The sequence below is a fragment of the Linepithema humile genome, chromosome 6 (genome assembly GCF_040581485.1).
Source record: "Linepithema humile isolate Giens D197 chromosome 6, Lhum_UNIL_v1.0, whole genome shotgun sequence".
Lineage (NCBI taxonomy): Eukaryota > Metazoa > Arthropoda > Insecta > Hymenoptera > Formicidae > Linepithema > Linepithema humile.
In genome coordinates this window covers 6278215-6300554 of record NC_090133.1, presented here as the reverse complement: position 1 = coordinate 6300554, position 22340 = coordinate 6278215, and the positions used below count along the sequence as shown (strand labels likewise).

The following is a 22340-nucleotide window of genomic DNA, read 5'->3' as shown; positions in this document are numbered from 1 at the left end:
GGGAACCGCCTGAAGGGAGTTGGATTTATTTATTTTTTGCCGGCCGAGGGGAGAGAGACGGGAGGGCCGACTGACGCGACGCGGAATCTCGGGACGAAAGTAATAAATACATTTTTGGGGTGTCCATTAAGTCGTTGACAATGGATGAAAAGGACGAGAGGATCGGCGAAGCAATAAAGCGTAATCCTGTAATTGCATGTATAAAACCTAGAGCCTTCTTTTAACTTTGACGACGAATTCTTTAAGCAATTTTCAAGTTTTTTTTAACTAATATATCGAAGTATGCGTAACTTTTATATGTAAAATTATTTTATATGTAAAATTATAAAATTATAAAATAATAAGTTCCGTTTGATATTAAGAAAAAAAATTAATTATAAATTGAACTCTTATAATTTTTAGAATACAGATTATAATTTTATAACTTTACTAACAAAAATAAAGATATGCTGCATTATTTTTATCATGCAGAATAAGCTGTTTTTAGAAATCTATCGAGTTTATTTTCTTCAAGACGTCATATCTGATTTTATGCACAGCGCGCGATGATTGTCTGGATATGCTCGAAAGATGGCAATTAATGTAAATAAGCTGGCAGAGATATTTAATCGCGCGTCGTCCATGAGCGCATAGCGCCAGCGTGATATTATCACGGTTAATTAGAGAGAGAGTCGCAAAGAACCGATAACTTTTCATTTCTCTTTCAATTAGCATCAGAGAAGTGAATCCGCCGCGTTACATTATCTCCGTTGCAATTTGTGCAGTCGCGGTGTCCTCTGACTTGATTTTCTCAGCGATCCGGAATGGTCTTACTTTTCCAATTTTTATTAGCGGACAAAGAGTATTATTATCCCACGAATTTATGGATCTTTCAGAATCTTCTATCGCGCTCACTAACGCACAAACTCGATTTTTGTTATTTCAAAAAGTAATGTAAGTATCAAAAAATAGATTTTGAGATTTCTAAATTAGGTAAGAGAAGAAATTTATTTTTGCTTAAATGTCACATTATATTTCCGAGATAGACAATTCAATTATAATAATTAATTAATTATATTTAAGATATCACATTTCCAATTTTCGTCATTAAACAAATCAAATTCAATAGCCTTGTTTTTCCGAGACTGATTTTAAGAGACAAATTTTGAAGTTTACGTCGCGTAAATCAGCGGTGCCGATTGAAATAGCGTCACTTTTTTTAAAGGGACGCCCTGATTTCTCCGTGCATTATTCGCCGGAAACAATTCCGCGGTGATCTCACCGTGCTACGCCCTATAACTATCCGAGAGAAGGTAATTCCCCGCGCGCGTCTCGGCCCTCAGCCCATTAAGCGCCGCCTCGGGGTACGAGGGTGAGAAATGATCGGCCGCTAATGCTAATGAATATCAGCTCGTTGTGCCGGGGCGGCAGGAGGGTTGTTTGGAGTTCAGGAGCCCCACTTTTGAGCATGGCCGCGCGACGCCGTGGGGCTACCCGTGGTCGCTTTTAAGAAAATTGCTGACAGAGGGGACCGCCCCGCCGCTGTTTCCCCTGATTAGCCGAAATTACACGATTTCCCGGCCTAAACGCGTCCGTCGCCCGCGCCCCTCATTTGCGGCCGCGGCCGATTCCGACGATCCACTGACATACTCCCCGAACTCAATTAACGAGGGACCTGCTCGGGTCCTTAACGCCGTTGAATGTGATCTTGATTAACTCCGCGCAAGGCTAGTTAAAGATCACATATCCGATCTCGCAATTCAAACGAACGCGATAGTTTGACGAATCTAGGATACTTTCTGACAATATTCGAAGATACTTTTTTTTTTGTTTAAGCATAATATTCTGTTAGTTTTAAGTCATACAACAAGTTATCACCCTTACATCTTTAGAAGAGAAATATTACTCATAATTTTATACATTTAAATCGCCAGATCGAGAAGATTAGTTATTCCGAAAATCGTATTAGCGTAAACTTACCTGCTTGTGCATTTCAACGTTGAGGCCGTACGACATCTCATAGTACTGTAACAAAAAAGAAACAATGCTATATTTTTCAGATATAAAGCATTATACGATTAAAATATTAAACGACACACGGCTATAAACTCGCGAGAGACGAGTTTCGAAAGATTATTGCGTTTTTAAGTGTCAGCCATAAAAATGTTCTACGTTCAAACTGAGTTGACTGCATTCGAGTCGTATGTGAACGCATGCGGGTGCAACCATAAATTATTTAGCTACGGTTGATTATCGATCAAACGAATTTTTGACACTTTTGCCGCTTTCTAAAGTCTTAAAATACATGAAAAAAAAATTACATTTGTGCAACCGTTTTAATTTTATTGTTATATTCGTATTTTTTTTATTTTTATGTTAAAAAAATATATAATGCTAAAAGTTCAAAATCCCATTTTTTTTCCAGCAAACTTAAAATAGCTCATACACCAAAGTGTGGAATTCTCGAGGCGCATCGAATCGCTTGGAACGGTCGATGAATTGGCCGATGCGATCTTCTCGCACTGTCCGCATTCTCGTGGGTGAATTTCTGCGGATGAGGATGCGACAGAGAAGGGCCGTAGCGGTGGCCATTCGATCCAGCACGTACATATGTCTCGGTGAACTGCATCCGAGCGTACGCGATGCAGTTCGGTGGATACGCTTGCACGATCGTAAATCGGTTAGTGGCTGTCGCTTAGCGCCGCGCGTGTCCGCCGCTCTCGTTCGGAGACGAATGGCTTCAGGGGAGGCAGTTTGTCGGAAAAAAAGGAAAGAAGGAAAGAAAGAGAAAGAAGACAATATATATACTAGGCCAGGCCGAGAGATACCCAGCCCGGAGATCGATAGCATCGGCCACGGAAATATACCGACTTAATAATGCAGTCGATAACTACGCTCGGCGAACTTGGCGCGCGCGAAGCCTTCCTCCTTGCAAAACGATCCCGGCGCGCCTTGTCTACGCCTGTGTGCATGCTGGTTCTGCTTGGCGATCGTATCGCGCAGCAAACACGGTGACTCGATAATTCGCTTCCTCGAAGTCCTTGTCGCCCGTAAAAAACACACGCGTGACCAATGCTACATTGAGCAATGAAAAATAATCATTTATTTATCGCAATAAACACGTATGCTAGATTTTGCGGTTTTATCACGGTTTTTATTGTGCGATATTATATTTTGTGACCATAAAAATAAAGAAGACGAGAGATTCTATTATGCAATTATAAAATAAAAATTTATCATATTTATAACATTCAGAGTACAACTAATATTTTATGCAAAAGTGTGTGTGACGTATCTCTTGCAAACATTTTATTCTTATAAAAAATTTTAATTATGATATAAATATTATAAAAATAATATTTTCATTTTTATAATCGTATCCATAATACGACGATTCTTTTATCACATTTATTTTATCACATCAACATATGTGATTATCGCAATTAGACTACATGAATTATTAACTGAATTTTCAAATCTATTCAATTAAATTACCACACAGCAATGTGTCGGCGTTTATTCGCGTCGAGGACGTCTTTAAGCGAGGCACGAAGTTTGACTTGGACGGTTGGAGAAAAGATATTGGGGCGTAAGTCGATAATCAAATAACGAGAAAACTCTCTCTCTCAACGACGGCAGAACTTCCGCGGATATCGATCTCATCTACCCTCTCATTTTCTATTTTCACGTACCTCGGAACCCAATAATAGGAGTTGTACCGATAATTTCGCCCCTCCGGTTACTCGATATGGATCTTTTAGTAGCGAGCCTTTGATAGGGTGATCGGACGACCTCGCTCGTCGCTCTCGACATTTCGCCCCTTTCCTCTTTCTCTTGCTCACTCCCTCTCTCTCTCCATCATCCTCCTTTCGCGCTCTCCTTTTTGAATGCACTCCGCGATTCGGCCTGTCGCTCTCTCGCCTCTCTTCCCATCCCCATTTTCCTTTTTCATTCGCATCCGCTCTCTTGACTCGCCTCGCAGAAATTTACACGCCGCGCCCGCGGATAATTAACGGATAATTAATAAGCCGGTGTGAATTGCGCCGGGTGTGAACCGACCGTTCGCGAATTGCACGGCGAGATTTTTCTTCCTCAGTTTTCACGGTGTCCCACATATTCGAATACGTAAAATTATAACGTAAATTATTACAATAATATTATGTATAAAATATCATTGATTTATTCGCGTATTATTTGTAAATAATGTTCGAAAATATTGATAAATATAAGATAATAAGTTTAATAAATATAATAAAAAATTATTTCTAAATATTATTTACATATTATTCCTAAATATTATTTATAGATATAAAAAGGATTATATTTATATAAAATAATATTTTACTTCTAGAATTCTGTAATGGTATTTTCTACGCATAAAGGAACAGTCACGGCAATGCCAATCGAACATCCGTCACGGTCGAAGCGTCACGACGCGAAATTTTGCGAGTGTTGATGAAAAAAAAATTTTTTTTTTTTTTTTGCGAGGGAAGGACAACGCAGCGCAGAGGGATAGAAATGCAATCTGCCAGGCATACCCCAGCGCGCGCGCGAGCACGGGGCGGAAAGCAAACGGCGAACTGTGGAAACAGGAGGAAAACAAAGAGTAATCGAGAAGCGTGCCCCAGGGATGTGGGTTACGTTTAATTTGTTGCAGCGCGAAAAAACGCGGCGGAGAAAAAACATAGATAATTGGAAAGTCTTCCCGTTCGTGGGCAGATCGGAGATGCGCGACGACCCCGGGCCCCGTTTTCGATAAGGTTTTTTTCGTTCTATCCCCCTTTTTTTTCGCCCCTCATCCGGTACCATCGAATTTTCCCTCCCTCCCCTCTCCACGGCCCGCTCGATCATTACATTCGCGTATCGGAAATCAAATTAATTTTCCGACGACCCGGGGATTCGGAGTTTTTCGCTCACCCCGTCTGTTTTCGACGATACGGAGCGGCACTAACTCTCTTCCCCTCCTCTCCTATTCCCAAAGTATAGGGGTTGATGGGACGACGCTCGGCAGCCACCTCTCGTTCAAGCTGCACTCCGGAGAATTAATTCACCGACGATGCGCCGCAAGTTGCCATGATAAAAATATGAAGCTCCTGCGAGCAATCGAGCGGAAGACGACTCGGAATTCGAAGAATGCAACGAGCGATGATTCGCGCATAATAATTGGAGCGCGTCAAATGTTTGTCAGCACCGATTGTTTATTTTCGTTCAAACTGATATCGGGGGACAATTTTTTTTAATGCTCTTCTTTCTTGTTTTTCCCAATGCCGTGGATAAAAGAGTTTCGGAGCGTTATAAATTAGAGCGACAAACAAACATCTTAATAAAAGATGAAGTTGCCTGGGAAAAACAAGTTAACTTTAGTTATATCACTCCTCCTGTACTGTATTTTTGAGAACTAAATATAGTTGCCTCGAAAATACACTTCTCACATTTGCAAAGCAAAAATATAAACCATAAATAAAGAAAACCTACACAAATAGCAAATATAAAGATGAAAATATCTGTTCCATTAAAGATAGATTCTTTGTAGAGTTCTCCGCATTCTCAAATTAAATATTGTATGCTTTTTTTAAACTACAACTAAATATACTCACAAAAATTGTAACACTGATTACAACCTACTAATCTACAGTACATCCTACAAATAAATCGAGTACAAGCGTATCAATCAAATCCCTAGAAGCGCGACATGGTTGGCGGTATTGCGACAAGAGAAGGGAAAGATATCGCGTAACGACGTAGAAAGGCGATGATCCGTAGGACGGAGCGAACAAAAGAATGAGGCAAGAGAGAGAGAGAAAGAGAGGGTAAGGCCGGGGAGAAGAGCGGAGTCGGCGTGGAAGGGGCAAAAATTGAAGCGGCGCGCGGATTTACGCGGCGCGTTACCCTAATGAAAATCGCGAAGGATGAAGTTGCGCGCGCGTGGCGGCGGCGGTGGCGACGACGGCGGGAAGAGACGGGGGGGACGAGAGCGGCCGGAATACACGAGGGTGGAATTAGAATATCAGAGACACGGTGGCGTAGCGTGGTGTACGTACCGTGTGCCGGCCGCACACACCGACGTACCCGCGCGCCCTCGACCCCGCGTGCGTCTCCGGCTTGCACGTATATAATACTTGTCGGTGGTTGACAAACCCTCGACATCAATTTCTCTCTCTGTCTCTGTAATTCTCCTCCCCCCTCACCGCCCCGCGTCTATCCGTCTCTCTCTGCCTCTTTCTCGCTCCGTTTTCCCTCGACGAGCCTTGCTTCTCTCTTCCCCGCTACTTCTATCAACCCCCTCCCCCCCCCCCCGGCCCCTGTCTCTGCAACCGTTCCTCCTGCTGCTGCTGCCACCCCCTTCTCTATCTCTCTCTTCGTTTACTTTGGAGATATCGATTACCGGCTCAACTCCCAACCCCCATCAACCCCTCTGTCACCTCCGACCCCCCTTATCCACTCCCTCTGGCACCCCCCGCGGCTCCCTCCACTCGGCCCAGCTTGCTGCTTGGTTGCTTGCACGGTGTCACATCGGTGTAGCAGTTTACAGAGACAGTATAGTTCGCGACAATTACGATCGGCCGTACAGCAGGCAGTGGTGTAGGACCACGGAATCCAAGGATCCCCGACGTTACAGCGACGACATCGATCTGACGCGAACGCGGGATTAATTTTTTTTTCTTTCTTCTTGGTTTTTTTTTATTTTTTTTTTTTATTTTTATACAGTTCTTTAACCTGCGTGTTTTAACGGTGTTAATGGAGCTCGCGTAGAACGGGAGCAATTTTCGCATGCAAAACACCGCCGGCCCTTCGCATTCGCGCGATTTTGGATTTGCATTTCTTAGGAATGCATTAAGCGCGCAAATCCGAGGTATCTGCATTATAACACTCCGCGATGTCCGGATTTACTTCGAACGTTAACGAATAGAATCGGGGGAGTTTAAAAAATTACAACGTGCATTTCCGTAATTAATGCAAACGGAATGATAAAATAAAACCGATAGAACCAATAACAAATTAAATATTCCCAAGAGAAATATCCCTTACTCAATAAACAGAATTATAAAATAGACTAATAATCACTAGAGTACATTTTATAAAATTCCGTAATAATTCCGAAACGATTCCGGGTTTAAATTTCGAATCTTTATATTTAATCGCGATAAAATGCAAACACGATGCAATTAGCGTAAAGTATATTTTTTTTCCATTTACATAGCATTAGACTCACCAGCTTCTAGCTATCAGCTTCAATTTCAGATTTCCACAAGCGCTCGTAAAATTTTGAAAATCAACCGAGTAAACATACGCAATATAGTTCAGCTTCGCTGAAATTTGCGTCCACGATTGAGCATAACGAGATTATTGACCCTCCAATCCGCGCCGTTCGCTTTTGCATCTCGAAAGCGGTTTGCAGAAACGCATAACCGCCGCCCGATGCCCTTGCGAGAGCGCATTCTCACACAGAGCGCTGAATTTTGTATCGGGACAAAAGCGCGCTGCGCTTCTTGATTTTTACTTCCCATTTTCAATCCAGCCACCGTGTCTCCCGTGAGTTTGATTTGCCGCGGAAAAGACGAGACGCAAAATATAGAATATACCTCGGAAATTTCTACGTAATTCTTCATAAGTGGCGTCTTTCATGAAAATAACATTTTCGCAAAAAGCTTTCCCGGAAAATCAAACATTTTCACATAAAACGATTAGGGAAAAAATGCGTATATCAGAATGTATTTCACAACTGTGCTTTATGCGTTTTATGAACGAATTCTAAGAAAGCCTTTGATTGCAACCCGACGCGTGACTTTTTGTAGCAGCTATTCGCGATGGTACGGGCGAGCCAATATTTCATTCGGAGCATTCAATTTCCGGTATCAACGCTCCCCGTCTAGTATATCGCCTTTGAAACGAGACCAAATTTCTCGGTACAAGCAACACAATTCGATTTACTTATCACTTTCACGAGACGCATTAATGGATAAGAGAAATTATTTTACAGATATTAAAGATTCCAAACGAAATATTCAAATATTATTGCAGAATCGCGCTGGTTTCCGAAGAAATTATTGCAAATTCAGACATTTCTTTACAGATTATGCAAGTCTGTACGCTTAGAAAAGAAAAATCTATCGCGGTAATGACAATAACGACATCCGGCTCGCCTCGCGGAGATAAGAAAGGAACGGATACTTGCGGCGAATACTTTGGTACATGTTAGTACTGTACTTTAATATAGGTAAGTACAAGTTAAGCTCTTTACTGATGATACCGATGATACGATTAGTACGGCTGGCTAGACTAATTGCCTTCGCGCTGATGGAACTAAATCGCAGAGGAGCCGGCAATATGAAGCGAGAATAATATCGATCGTTTTTCCTTAAACGAAGAGGATGGGCACCAACGCCCCGCGCGCGCGAGAGTCTGTCGTTTATATAATATCCTGTTCCTTCGTGCTCGCGTTATCGATAAACAACCGGTGTGCCTAGCGTGTGTTCTCGCGTGCCAATAAGAACGCAAGTCGAGAGAGACTCCTCGAAGGCTTCTTCGCGGTGCACGCGAAGTCGATAATCGAATTTCGATTTTATTTTTAACGAGTCCGTGCATTATGCACAAGCTGCGAGAAACGATGGATTAAATATTCGCCGCGAGAGAGAAAGAGAGAGAGAGAGAGAGGCGGCGGTTACTCTCTTGTTTATATCGGTCTTCGGTATAAAGTTTCTTATGATATTATAAACAGTTCGCTGATTATCACATTTTACTCATGAAAGAATAATCGAAAATGGAAAAGTATATAGCCACGAATATCATCGCGGTCGGGGGAATAAAATATTATTCGATTAATTCGTCGAAATCGCTCTCGACTCGAAGAAAGAAAGAGATAACAAGACTCGATCGAAGAGAGGGAAGACACAAAAAGGAACTTACAAAGTGCCTTACCATAACGTAGTGCCTCTGCATCTCGGTCTTCTCGCTGGCCAACTTCTCACACTCAAGCTTCAGTCTGAAAAATGAAAAGCAAAAAATGATTCGATAGAATTAGTTAGTTGAATAATTAGAGCAAGATTTAAAAGGATAAAATATGCACTAGCTACAGATAAAAAAACTCACAAGCAAGGAGAAATAAAAAGAAAGACGTACGTAGCATGCATCGATCGATGCGCATGAATCGGCATCGTCGGAAAGAAGAAAAATGCAAACGGAAAACTGTCGTCTTGAATAATCGTGAAAACTTGAAGGTACACGAGTACAGTGGGGCAAACGCAGAAAAGCGAAAAGAGAGTAAGAGAAAACAGAAACAAGAGAAACGACGAGAATGGCGAAGAGAAGGACAGAGATAAAGAGGACAGGAATGAAGAGGGAGAGAAAGACAGAGAGAGAAAGAGAGAAAGAGAGAGAGATACTCACGAGTGGTACTGCTGCTGGATGAAATTGAATTCCTCTTTGATCCTCTCGCAAGTGTCCGCCACCGTGAATTTCAGTCCGCCCGCAGCCCCGCCGCTACCGCCGCCGCCCTGCAAGAAAAACGGGGGGAGGGAAACGAAGGGATTCGATTAGCTGTGTATACACGACAATACCGGGAGAGAACGCGGATAGAGAATACGCGCGCACGTGGGCGTTAAAGCCGTGGCGCGCGGAATGCACTCGCGACGAATAAGCTGAGGCATCCGCGCCGAGCGACAAGCCAGCCCCTGCCGTCACTTTGTGGCATTGTGTTTAATCTTTCTAACTCCGGGGCCAGCCAGCCGTCCACGTGCGCTTCTTTCTCGCTATTAATACGAATAAATGGAGCAACCTTATCCGCGCTTATGTACACAGGTTGCCTTGCTTATTGTCAGAGCACGGGGAGAGAGATATTCATCATCGAAAATGTATAGGAGTACTCTTTGTGTACACAAAAACTTAATCTCTATGGACGCTCTATTTGTTTTCGTCGTATAAAATTGATCTTAGCCGCAGAGTTTTCGCGTGGCCACATAATAGAAAACGGTATATTACCTTTTTTCTCATAATTCTAAATATTTTAATATAATTATTTAACCGTTTGAATCGTGTCGAAAAGTTTGAGCGACGTGGTAGCCTCGGGAAATCAAGTTAATCTCTGAGTTATATGAGAAATGGAGAATGCATTAAACTGTACAACCGTCTGATAAGAGCTATCCTCCGCTAACAATAAGTTGAATAGTAAAATAAAAGAAAAAAGTGCGACAGCGGTTGTTTGCATTTTTCGACATGAATATGAGAAGCGTGATTGCGCTGCTCGGCACTTTTCGCACGCACTCTTGAGACCGCCTTCGGCGCTCTAACAGTTATGGGAAAATAAATAATAATACATTGTGGAGTCAAGTGGAGTGCGAGGTGTTCGATTCGAAGAAATCGATTAGTCTTAAGTTTTAAAAGCTTTACGTGTGGATACTGCGAGATTTTTTCTTTACATTCTACCTGCGTTCGAGGCATTCACGATTAGAGACATTTACGGCAGGCAGTCGGTCAGAAAGCACGCTGGTAGTTCTCGTTTCATCGTGAATACCTTTGAAAACACATTTAAGCAGCGGCGTGCTTAAAGTCGAAGATGACAAGGAACCAGCAGCGCGTCGAATGGCCTTCGGGCACATAAGGCGCACGCAACGTACAGGACCGAGCCCAGAATGCGAGCAGGAGGGAGCCAGGTATAAAAGACGAGCGTCTCGAGCGGGGGCGAGAAAGGACGGAGAAGAGAAAGAGAGAGAGAGAGGAAGGAGAGAAAGAGAAGCGAAGGCGCGGACCTGAAGAGCCAAGGATGAAGGGCTGTGAAGGCGTCCTTAATGAGACCCATTCCACGAGATACCACGAGGTTCTTTCGAAGTCCACCACCACGGATTCTCTTCGGAGTAAGAGCGAAAGAGAGCGATATATATATATACACACACCACCAATGGCACTCGGCGCGCCGACTGAAATTACGGAGAAAAGGATCGGCGCTTCCCGATGACAGTAATGATTACGTTGTGGTGAAAGGGCGTCAATCGTATTTCGAAGGGATGCGCCTCGCGCGCCTCTTAAAAGCGAAGCGCTGAATACTGTCATTACGTCGCGAGGGATGGTGTGTGGATTTTCGAAAATAGAGAAATTGATTACAGCGCAATAAAAGTAGTAGACTGTGTATGAAAAAAAATTGCAGCCTCGATGGCGCCGCTAATGATCTCGCTCGGGATATCATCGCGAGTTTCCCGCGTCGATATGCCATCGCCGCCGCCGCCGCCGCCGCCACCGCCGCCGCCGCCGCCGCGAAGAACATTAGCACGTTTTGATAGATCGATCGATGACCGGCCAAGTGACGGCGCCGCAAAAAAATTCCGATTTTTCGAGGAAACGCGGCCCCGCGCTGAATGATTTGGCCACTTGTTGAATGCGAAACGGGGAATGGCTGTCGGTGGTAAAATGGTTTGGGAGAGCGCGGGAGAGAGCACGGCGGTGGGCCTCACTTGTTGCAATCATCAAACGGAAAAGTCATCGAACAGGTTGTTGCGCCGCGGCGCGTCGTGTCGCATCGCGGCCAACGACAAATTCGTTTTCATCGAAAACTCTCGCTCTCCCCCGCTCTCTCATAACAGCGACCAGTACGGCGATCCATCGGTGGAAATTAATTAACGTACTATGCCCCTGCGATTTGACAAACACCAACGTACGCTTTGGCCGTTTCCCGCGCAAATATTTTCACCGCAAATATTTCTATCGTCGCGAAAACTTTAACTGTAATTTCAAAAATTGTTCAACAAAGAAGCTTTCAGTTCATCGAACTTATTAGATATATTTTTCTTCAAATTAAATACTACTTTATAGATGATAGACTTGCGTGAAGTAGATAAAAGTGACGAATGTATATCCAAAATTTAATGTTTTATTATAATAATTAACTAGTTAAATTATATATTATTTATTAATCTCTATTTTTTTTATTTTCTGTTACTTTTAATAATTATTACTTCTTTCACGTTTCGTTTATTCGAGTTTGGTTTATTCGAGTTTGGTTTGCTTGAACGAAAATAATAAATAATAAACAATGTAAGAACTACGTCAAAGAGCTTTGGAAATAGAGAAGAAGATCGATTACCACTATGCGGTAGCACGCGTCTGACGTAAATGCCAATTTATAAATACTTGACGGAAACTGAAATCGCATGTTCCAAAATTAAAGGCTCCATCGAACGAGTCATTACAACTCGATGGTACTTATTAACGTTGCCGAAATTGCTACTTTTATTTCGACGTCTTAGAAATATAACGATAGCTTTCATCGAAAAAAACGTAAAACACTCCGAACTTTTGTTTAAACGACTCTTTTACTATCGTAATATACACTATAACTAAACTGTTATTATTATCTTTTAGAGAGAGCAGCTGCGCGTGTGTTAAATAAAACTGGTAACCAAACCAATAATAAAACGCAAAAATAACGAGCTTGCACCTAATATATCGATACTCCGATAATATCGAAATAGCGTGAGGAGCTCTAGCAACTCTGCCAGGATCACCACGTGTCTTCCACGTTAAGGGCGTTATTAAGAAGCGAGGACAAAAGTCCTCCCTCCGTTCCCGGCACCGCACGGCCACGACCGCAAAACTGCGCGGCTGTTTGTGCGTGTCTTTTGTGCTGGTCTCTCTTTCGTATCCGAGAAAAGGGGTTCCCCCCCCTTTTTCTTTCACACCGCCGAGTATACACGCGCGGACATAGTAACGAAAAACCGGCTGGTTCACTTTGTTGCCGGGAGATAATGGCCGTGCGAATCGTAAATAAGGTAATAGGTCTTCGGAGAGCCCGGGTACACGCGGGGCCCGAAGATCGGATGACGTAAGCCGGCACTTCTTAAGGCGTCCTGCGCGCTTCTACGAGCAGCGGACACGCATCGGATATAAATCGTCGCCCCCCCCCCCTCCATCTCCCTTCCGTCCTCTCGCCGTCGCAACGGTGGTAAAACATCGAAAATAAGAGCGCGCGCGATTCTTAAACAAAATTTTCTTTTTGTATTACGTTGCCTGTATTGGTCCCTTCAACTGTTGCAACTGTAATACATCGTTTTAATTATATAAACTTTAGCTTCCGCTTCTTTAAACTTTTCTTTGGGATTACAACAATTCTACTTTAATTATATAAAGAATATTTTTATTGCTCCTATTGAAAGTGCAGAGTATTTTTTGCTTGCTTTTCTTCGATACTTACATCGTTTTGCGATTTTAACTTACAATTATTGGAAAATTGCTGCTAACTTTGGCATCTTAAATTGTGTAGTAAAACTTGCACTATTGCAAGCAAATGTACTTTTGCAGGTTAAGTCTATCCTTTACCGTTAACGGAAGCAACGCATCGTGAGGCACGTCGCGATGCAGCTCGACAGACACCGAAGCTCGCTGACGCAGCTGCAGTTGAATAAACATCGGCGCGCCGATGGAACAACGAGCAACAACAAAACTCGCGCGCGGGGGACGACTTGCGTGCCACGTGTGTACACGACTTGCATCCTGCGCAAATAATGAGGCCGGGCATCATCGTCGGAAATGCGCGCGCGCGCCGTGGATCTGGCGATTACGCGCATGAATGGCCATTAAAAGCGACGGGTGACCGGAGGACGAGGCGGGGGAGGAGAAGAAACGAGAGAGAAAGAGAGAGAGAGGGAGGGAGATGATGCGAGAAGTAATCGTTCGTTGCGGCGCAAAAAAATGGATATCGTATCCGCGAGCGGAGGAGAAAAAAAAGAAACGAGAGGCCGCGTCGTTTGGCGAAGTAAGCGCGCGAGTTCGAGACGACGCGGCTGGCGTCCGTTCATACTCGTCCTAACAAGTTTTTCGCGGCGAAAAGAAAGGTTGTCCGCCTTTACGAGATAGCGAGGCGGCGTAATTATTTCATTTCTCTCCGCGCCGTCGCTGTCATAACATAATTAAGTCCCGATTGGTCCACTCGAGAGAAGCGGTTCGGCCGTGTGCAAGTACTGAACGTGCAATTAGAAGACGCCAGAAAAAGAAGGAAAAGGGACTAAGGTCAGTTTATAAGCTTGAATCAGCCCAAACGGAGGCGATCAGTTAAAAAAGCACTACCGCTTCGCTTCTACTTCGACAAATTAAATCAGAAACAGCCCTGCTACAATTCTCGTCGGAGAATAGGCAGACGGGTAATCATTCTACGAAGCGCAGAGATCACAGCTAATCGATCTCATCCGCGAAGCTATGTAGTGACTAGGCGCATTCGATATTATCGTCGATGTCGACGGGATTCATTTCATTAATCGCCGTCGTTAATTAGTAGAAACGCGATCCCCTTGCGAAGGATTTTGCGCGCAGTAACCGGATTGTGCGAGACTCACCGCGGCAGTAAAGATGCTTAGGATACTCTGTTGGCATTCGAGCAATGATACTTTGTCGCGAACGCTGAGTATTTTTAATATTGGTGCTTTAGCTTCGCACTGCGCTAACTGGGTCGATATTTAAGAGGCAGCGGTGAATAAAGAAAGTTTCACGAATGTATAAATTTTCTCTGAAATACTTTTATAATGCATTAATAATTATATATATTAATTATTTGCATTACTTCTTAATATTGATTGCGAAACTTTAATTTCAAACTTGTGCTCGCACAAATTTAACTCGCGATTATCAATAATGCAATTCATCAAGACTTCTGAAATAATTAGATCAATTCTCGAAACCCTGTTATTTCTATTTAAGCTCCAGTATTTTTTTCTTCGAAGTTGAAGGCAGTCGGAGATAATTCTATCCGACTAACGACGCGCATTCGGCTTGGCGAGTTTTCGTACGGACGCTCGTATAATTCGCGTAAAATCCCTTTAGGATGGGTGCGGTGGAGATTTCGGAGTGCGTTAAGGGCGTACGCGTGCTCGATCAACGTCCGCGCACAGCGAGAACGCTAACAAATGCCCTTCGTCGTCAGAAGGGGAAGGGCAGAAACGGGACGAGTACACAGCCGAGGGGTGAGCCAACAGAAGGGACATACGCGGGATTGGTAGGGTGCGCGGAGCGAGAGCACGTGGTGAAATTCTTGGCGCGCGTGGAAGCGTGCGCCTTGAATAAGCGTCGATCCTGCGCCATGATAATGAGTAGCCGTAGGAAATAAGGGGGGAATGAAGCAGCCACCGTAATATCCTTCACCCTCCCCCTCGATATCGGTAACTTCTGACAATCGAACGCTCGCGCTAATTAGGTCGATTATCAGCGAGAGAGAAAATAGTTTCTTCATTGAAAGTAATCTTAAATTTAATTAGGAACTGATCCAGCATATCGTGTGCGAAATGAGATTCTTATATAATGATATCGATAGCTAATGGATTTAATACATTTAGATTCATCATAATTATGGAATGCATATAACTTTATGTCCACCGCTGAATGTCGGACAATTACGGGAGAAATGTGGTTGACTAAATTTTCGCTGAAAGAAAGTCGATACGAGATTCGGAGCAAGGGATTCTTTAACTTTATCTAATTTGTCTCTTAATGTCCGCGGTCAAGAGAACATCGACGATTCTCGAACATCCCGTGTAACATACCTCCGCTTCTCATTCCGTCGCGTAACCTCACGTCCGTGTCGCAACGATGGACCCGCTCGCGTGTACGTGCAAGCCAGGCCGGGTATTACGAGTCCCCGTTGGCCTCTATATATCGGTATGATTATTATAAGGTCAGACGTTCCTCGCCGCACACAGCCGGCGCAATAAGCCGGAGGTGGTGCAGAAGAAGGAGGAACAGGAGGAAGAGGAAGAGAGGACCGAAACAATCTCTACTCGCGTCTCTCAGACGCCGCGAAGCGCGAGATCCGCCGTGAGGGATGCGTCGTTTTCCGCGCTACTGTCTACGCGTGTGTGTATGTGTGCGTGTGTGTGTGTGCACAGGTGCGCATTTCGCGCGCATTTCAAACACACGTGCCACAATGAACATCACCCCCGGGGGGTGCTTCTTGCTTCATCCCCCTTAACCTGCCGCGCCGCGCTAAAACAAGACTCGTCCCTCCGCGAAAAAGCACTTGTCAGCGCTCGAGTAAAGACGGGAGAGGGAGAGAGAGAGAGAGAGAGAGAAGGGAAAAAAGAGATCGAGGGATGTATAACGGGGACAGAAATTGGTGCCAAAAGTCGTGGATTTCTCGGGGAATCCTCGGCGATCCCGGGCTTCCGTCGACTTCCCGACGGCGCGAAGTGTCGTCGGTTAAATAATTCATGAGTTTCCGGGACGCGATGAATTCCAAACGAAATATTTGGCAACACAATACGGAATATTTATAGAAATGTAATTTACCCCCTTGAGATCGATTCGAGGCGCGCCGTTCGGCGAGCGAAATTTTTGCTTGTTCATCGCGAGGCCGCGATCGATTTCGCGGGAGAAACCCTCTCTCGCTCTCGCTCTCTCTCTCTCTCTTTCTCTCTCTCTCTCTCTCTCTCTCTCTCTCTCTCTCTCTCTCTCTCTCCCTTAGGAGGATGAAAAACGCTTGGGGCAATAAAATTGACGGTTCGTTTGCAGACTGAGGACAAAGTGGAGAAGGAGAGTTAGAAAAAGCAGGCAGGGCGAGGTCCTGCCGCAAGGGATACACTAGTAGGATCGGCGATCCTCGGAATGGCCATCTGACGGGGTGGTTGAGAACCCGCTTGTACCAGCAGGAGCCACGAAAGAGTGGCTTCTTCGATCGTCCTTCTCCACGTGGACGATACCGCCTTCGGTAAATGCCTTCGTCACGCGAGGGGTGAACCGTTTATAGTCTACAAGGAAGTCGGCCTTTTTCTCGTTTTCTTCACTGCGTGCGCGCGCGCGCGCGCGCGCGCATCCCCCTTGCGACCCTTCGTCCCTCTCGGAAGGCCGCCAACGAGAGGGGGTAAGCTTGGCTCGCTCGCCAGCCAGGCTCTCTTCGCGCATCACAACCTTTCCTCCGGTCTTATACGCCGTCGCCGTGAGAACGATAATCGTTTTATCCATGTGAGAGCAGAGGGACGTGTATCACCTGTTCGTTTTCTCAAACCCTCGCACGGAAATGATCGCGCGCTCCTCGACTCCGACGCTATCGTACACGAAAGGCTCAACTCTTTCTGCGGAGTAGATATTCGAGTTACGTTTCGATGTACTAACTTTTCCGGATGGAGTCACGACGGTAACGACGAGAGAAAAGCGAAATGCAGGAAAGATTGTATATCCGACGCGTTGAATCTGGATAAGAAAATAAAACGAAAGTAAAGTCTTAAATAAATAAAAAAAAAAAAAAAGAAAGAAAAGTTTTCATTAACAGTAAAGACGGATGACATAACTAACAAAGTTAAGTTCTTGTTCTTAAAGTGTGGTTTCCAGTCCGCGCGCGTACATAAATTCTCGAGAGTCGGCAAGTATATACATGTACACCTAAACAAATCGATAATAAAGCCATAGTCGTTCCAGCCGCTATTACTATTTCCACCACGAAGAAGCGAGGAATCGCGATCAAGGCGACGGCAGAAGGAATCTCGAAGGATTTCGCTTATCGATCACGGCGAACGTTTTCCCGGACACGCTCGTTACGAGAAATGAGAGCGATCTTCTCTCCCCCGCAACGTTCGATCAACGTCATCGTGCAGTTGATTGAACACGCAAATACGATATATTAATTTGTATTTCGATTCGGGCTAGTTTTTGCAATGCCCGATTAACCGGTAATTTTGCCAATTTTTTCAAATTTTGCCGCAAATTAAAAATCGCTCTCTTTTCAAACTGCACATCGCGATATTGCGAAGCAAAATGTGATTTTGTCCTTTGTTTAATCACTTGTCTGTCACGTTCTAGAGAGGTGCGACATGGCCACGCTAATAATGCTCGTTCAATATTACAATGTATAAAGTCAAAGTTTGCGATTCGGGCGGTTAATTACCGATTGACCGTTCACCCTACAGCGACTACCTGATCGAATAAGCAGCTAACGAAATTTCCGGCTAATTGAAACCGCTATGAGGCAGCCGCTAGCATTCCGATACACAGCGTAACGGCCGTTCTTTCGATCGATCGGCATGATTCGCGATATACGACGACGATTCGACGTGCGAGACCAGCAGCAGTGATAGTCATTCCGCGCGTCTATGTGTTTCTGGTGCCCTTCTCGTCCCGGATGTCTCTCGCTCTCTCCGTCTCTCTTTCTCCCTCGCTCGTCCTTTAACGAGGCTGGCCGAGGGTCGATCCCCGTTCGACATGTAAATGTAAATGTAAATGTTGAACAAGATCCCGCCAGAGTTTCCCAACCTCGGACGCGGTGTACATGGACGAATGCACTGCCGGAAAGAGCGAGGGAGAGAGAAAGAGCTAGAGCAGTCTCTGAGAGCCACTCGCGCTGGGGACACTCGGTGACTCTCCCCCCTAGTATGTGGCAAGAGTGTTACGACCATCTCCGACACAGTTGGCAGTGGTGATCAATCTTACTCTCGGAGACCAAAGACACATTCCAACCGCGCGCGCAGCCGTCCCCGCCGCCCCTCTCGTGCGGGGAAACAATAAAAGCCGAGCAATAAAAAGCCCTGGCGGCGATAACGCGGCCACCTTGGACGCGCCGGTCGCGTTACGATAACGCGCCTTCGAGAGTTGATTCGCTATCGATTGCCGTTCCTTTCCGTGTGTTTCATACCTTTCTAATACCTTTGATTATTCTTACGTAAAGTGAAAAAGCCCAGAACGATCGATTCATTTTAATAATTCAAATAATCATTAAGTTTCCATAATAGATTCTTTTTTTCCATGAATTTAATCTGGAATTTGCTTTTTAAATATTCTTTCGAAATAAACAATAAATATAATTAATAACAAAGATTAAAAATTTTTTTAACAATTTATATATGTAATTGTACATTTCACCGATCGAAGCTAACATTATCGTTTAATTAAAATAGTAAGCGCAAAATATCCTCTCCATGTGACAGAAAGTAGCTTGGAATTTCGTGTGATAAACACGAGAGCACTTCTGGTAACGTTTAGTGCCGCAGGGTAATCTCTGGGAACGAAGATGAGAACCGCTTGGGATTTCAGTGGGCGGCGTTGGTCCCCTCATCAAATGCTTGTCATACCGTTCTTACCCTCAAACTCCGGAGCCTAACGGATCCCAACAGCCGAGTAAAGCCTGCACCCCCGTATACACAGCGAGAAAGAGGACCGTATGTGTGTCCGTGTGTACATTTGTGTGTACGCGGTGGGAAGCAGACTCGACTACCCCAATGGACATCGTGGACCGACGCTTAAAAAGCCATAGGCCGGAGCGATACGCCCCTGCGGATGGATGGGAATTATGCCGCTAAAACTCACCAATTACGAGACCTGAACGGCTTGCTTCCTCTCTCTCTCTCTCTCTCTCTCTCTCTCTTCTCTCTCTCTCTCTCTCTCTCTCTCTCTCTCTCTCTCTCTCTCTCTCTCTCTCTCTCTCTCTCTCTCTCTCTCTCTTTCTCTCGTCCGCAACCTCCCTTTAATCTTAAACGCTTCAAGTATCTCCTCCAAATACGCGGAGGGAAATGAGTAATTAGTTTCTCCGACGGGTTCCCGTATTTGCAACTGTAAACCATTAATACGAACGCCGCGTTGTATAACTAACGGCATATTTAAAACTTTCGTGGAGTGCCATCTTGAAAAAAATTAGTTCCGAATATATCAAAGATAGCTTCGATCTTAATAATTTATCGATTGTTATCGAGTTATCATTTTGTTGATTTAATAGTAAATTACGAAAGTTAAATATAACTTTTTAATTTTATCTCAACAAGAGACCCCCATAAACATTACTATAAAAAGTAAAAAAAAAATTTGATTAATTTGGATAACGATTCACGAGCCAGTTGACGCGCAAGAAGTAGTGCAGAACGACAAGAGGGCTCTCGCCTGTGCAAAACGTAAAGTAGAAAATCGACGCGCCAGATGGGAGAGATCGTGCAATCGTGTTCGAGAAGCTCGGAGAAGTACATAGTTACTCTCCAGCCGGGCGTCAGCGATATAACGTGTATTTACGGCGGGGGTCAAACAATGGGATAGAGGACGAGATGAACAGAATCCCTTTCGATGTATCATAGTCCATCATCCGCCGCGGTGAAAAGGACCATTCGCCTGATTACGATTTCGCGAAATCCCGCGCACACATCCGCGTGACGGATTAATCAGGGGAAACCGCGCGCGCCGTTTCTTGTCTTCCCCGCTATTAATTAATCCCCACAATTAATCACTCCAGGCACTTTTCATCGGACGGCAAATCGTTTTTACCCGCGGCAATTCACTTCGGACTAGAAAAAAAAAGTAAAAGAAGAAGAGACATCGGCGCATTAATGTTGCAATTTAATTTATCGTAATTCTTAAAATGATTTTATCCATTCTAATTGCGGGTGGCTTATCGCGTAAAAGGAATCGAGTGGAATGTGGTACACTTTTGACAAATGCATCGTGAATACTTAAACGTCCTAGTCGCATTCTAGCAAAGTTGAACAGAATTAAATAGTGATAAAGCGCTTGAAAACGTCGAGCTGTGAATTAGAATTTTACGGCAGTTCTGGAAACACTTTAAAACCGACCGATGCCTTTCCTACACTTTGCTGCCGGTACACGCGAGGACCGAATTATGAACCCGGCGCCGTGAGAAGGAGAGAAGAATTTCGGTGCGTTCGTGCGGTGGACAAGGAAGAGGCGAGTACGGCCATAAAAACTTTGGAGCGTTTCCATTATTCCGAGAGAGGAAGTAAAACGCGCCGAGAAAGAGCGACTGTGGGGTTTTAGAGGGTTTTCAACGCTGGCGCGAGCTTGTTACATAAATCGCAAAAGGTTGATACGAAAATGAGAATCTACTTTTATAACGCTCTCTCGTCTCGCGCGTGTCCTCTTAAATTTTGCGAAATAAGATTAAATATGCGCGTTTCCTTGATATCGCGTTTACGCGCGTTTATATATTAATTAAGCGAGAATAATAGAAATGGAGAGCAAATTATGTAAAGTGTGGAAAGAGTTAATTTCGCGACGTCGAGAGAGATATTTTTAATCGTATTATGCGCAAGCTACAAATATACATTTTTCAGTTTATTAAATTTCGCGAAATTTTCATGAAAGAAGCTTCCTTAGGTTTGTTCTTTTTTTTTATTCCGCCCGCGCAATTTGTTACTGCGAATGGTTCCGTCCAGCCCGACTTTCCTCTCTTTCAAAGCGAAGCCTCCGGCGAACATTTTCAATTTTCGCTCCTCGTACCAATTCGAACGAGCCATTCGGCGAACAATTAGTCGCCGAACGATTTGATTAGCGATTGTCATCGACAAATTTTTTTCCGTCCCCCGATACGCGGAAAAAGCTCACGACCGACCAACGGGCAGATCATTTTCATGCGGCAATCCCAATTTTTTATTCGGCCAATTACAACGTAATTCTTCAATCGCCGCGCGAATGCAGAGTCCCTCCAAACAATATTCGGTGGCCGCGTCGTATACGAGTAATTTTTTTCAGTTAATTATTTCTCTTCCCGAATATTTCTCCTACGATATTTTTCCGTTACAACAAGCATTTACAAAAAAAACCAATCTTGCAGCCAATAGATCGCTCGCTCTGTTGACCATTAAAAAATTCATCACTCATATCTGTATGTTTTTGTTTCGAATTCACAAACAATACTCAGTGAAATTAGTAAGATTCGAAACGCATTTCAAAAACTTCAAGTATCGCTTATTACTTATTTTTTTTCCAAAATATATAAAAATTCGAATAAATGTACATTTGCATATACATCGTCTGCATTTATATCAATAGAGTGCATACACACGGTGTAATGATCACAGAGCATCGATGTGATTTCACGAGTCAAAAATACAACATCATATCCCAGTCTTCCCTCTACATTCGAGACCAATAAAGCAATAAACGGCGAGATTTTTGATATAAAATCCAGCGCTCGAGCGATCTCTCTCTCCATGAGGGGACGACGCGCGTAGAATCCGCGGAATCTGGAGCACGAAACGACACGACGAACCGGCACGAAAGGGCGCGGGAAGGCAACGCCGGAGGAGCGGGTTTCGACGGAGGTGGATAGGGCCGGGCGAGGAGAGCGAGAGAGAGCGAGCTAGGGAAAAGAGAGACGACGAAACAAAGCGGCGTCCCTTTGTCCCGCGCGCTCGGTGCAGAGCTCGCATCGCTCTCGCGCGCTCAGCCAGGCGCACTTCGCAAAGAGCGCGTCGCGAGACTCTTGTTGTCCCCGCGATATTACTTCCTACATTTGCGCAAACTATATCGTGTCGCGGCAGAGACACTGCTGCCGTCGCTGCTGCTGCGAACGCTCGTTCTCTCGCACTTTTGTTCCCGCTTAACTTCTAATGCACGCCCGCGACACGAGAGATAACTATTAATCAAAGACATAAGCGGGGAGAACCGGCAATGGGAGAAGA

At 44.4% G+C, this 22340-nt stretch overlaps 1 protein-coding gene across 10 annotated transcripts in view; it reads right to left on the bottom strand.

The window, feature by feature from the left end:
* The window catches only part of gro (groucho), a 65006-nt gene that overhangs the window by 28235 nt on the left and 14431 nt on the right, over positions 1-22340 (bottom strand). For 5 of the 10 annotated variants that reach the window (XM_012377503.2, XM_012377502.2, XM_012377504.2 and 2 more), the window contains exons 3-5: positions 9367-9473; positions 8887-8962; positions 1960-2004 (exon numbers count right to left, since the gene is read on the bottom strand). In XM_012377503.2, coding sequence (XP_012232926.1) covers positions 1960-2004; positions 8887-8962; positions 9367-9473 — 228 coding nt within the window. Of the gene's footprint in view, positions 1-1959; positions 2005-8886; positions 8963-9366; positions 9474-22340 lie in introns of those variants that run through there. The other 5 variants (XM_012377509.2, XM_012377511.2, XM_067356525.1 and 2 more) reach the window with 2 other exon arrangements.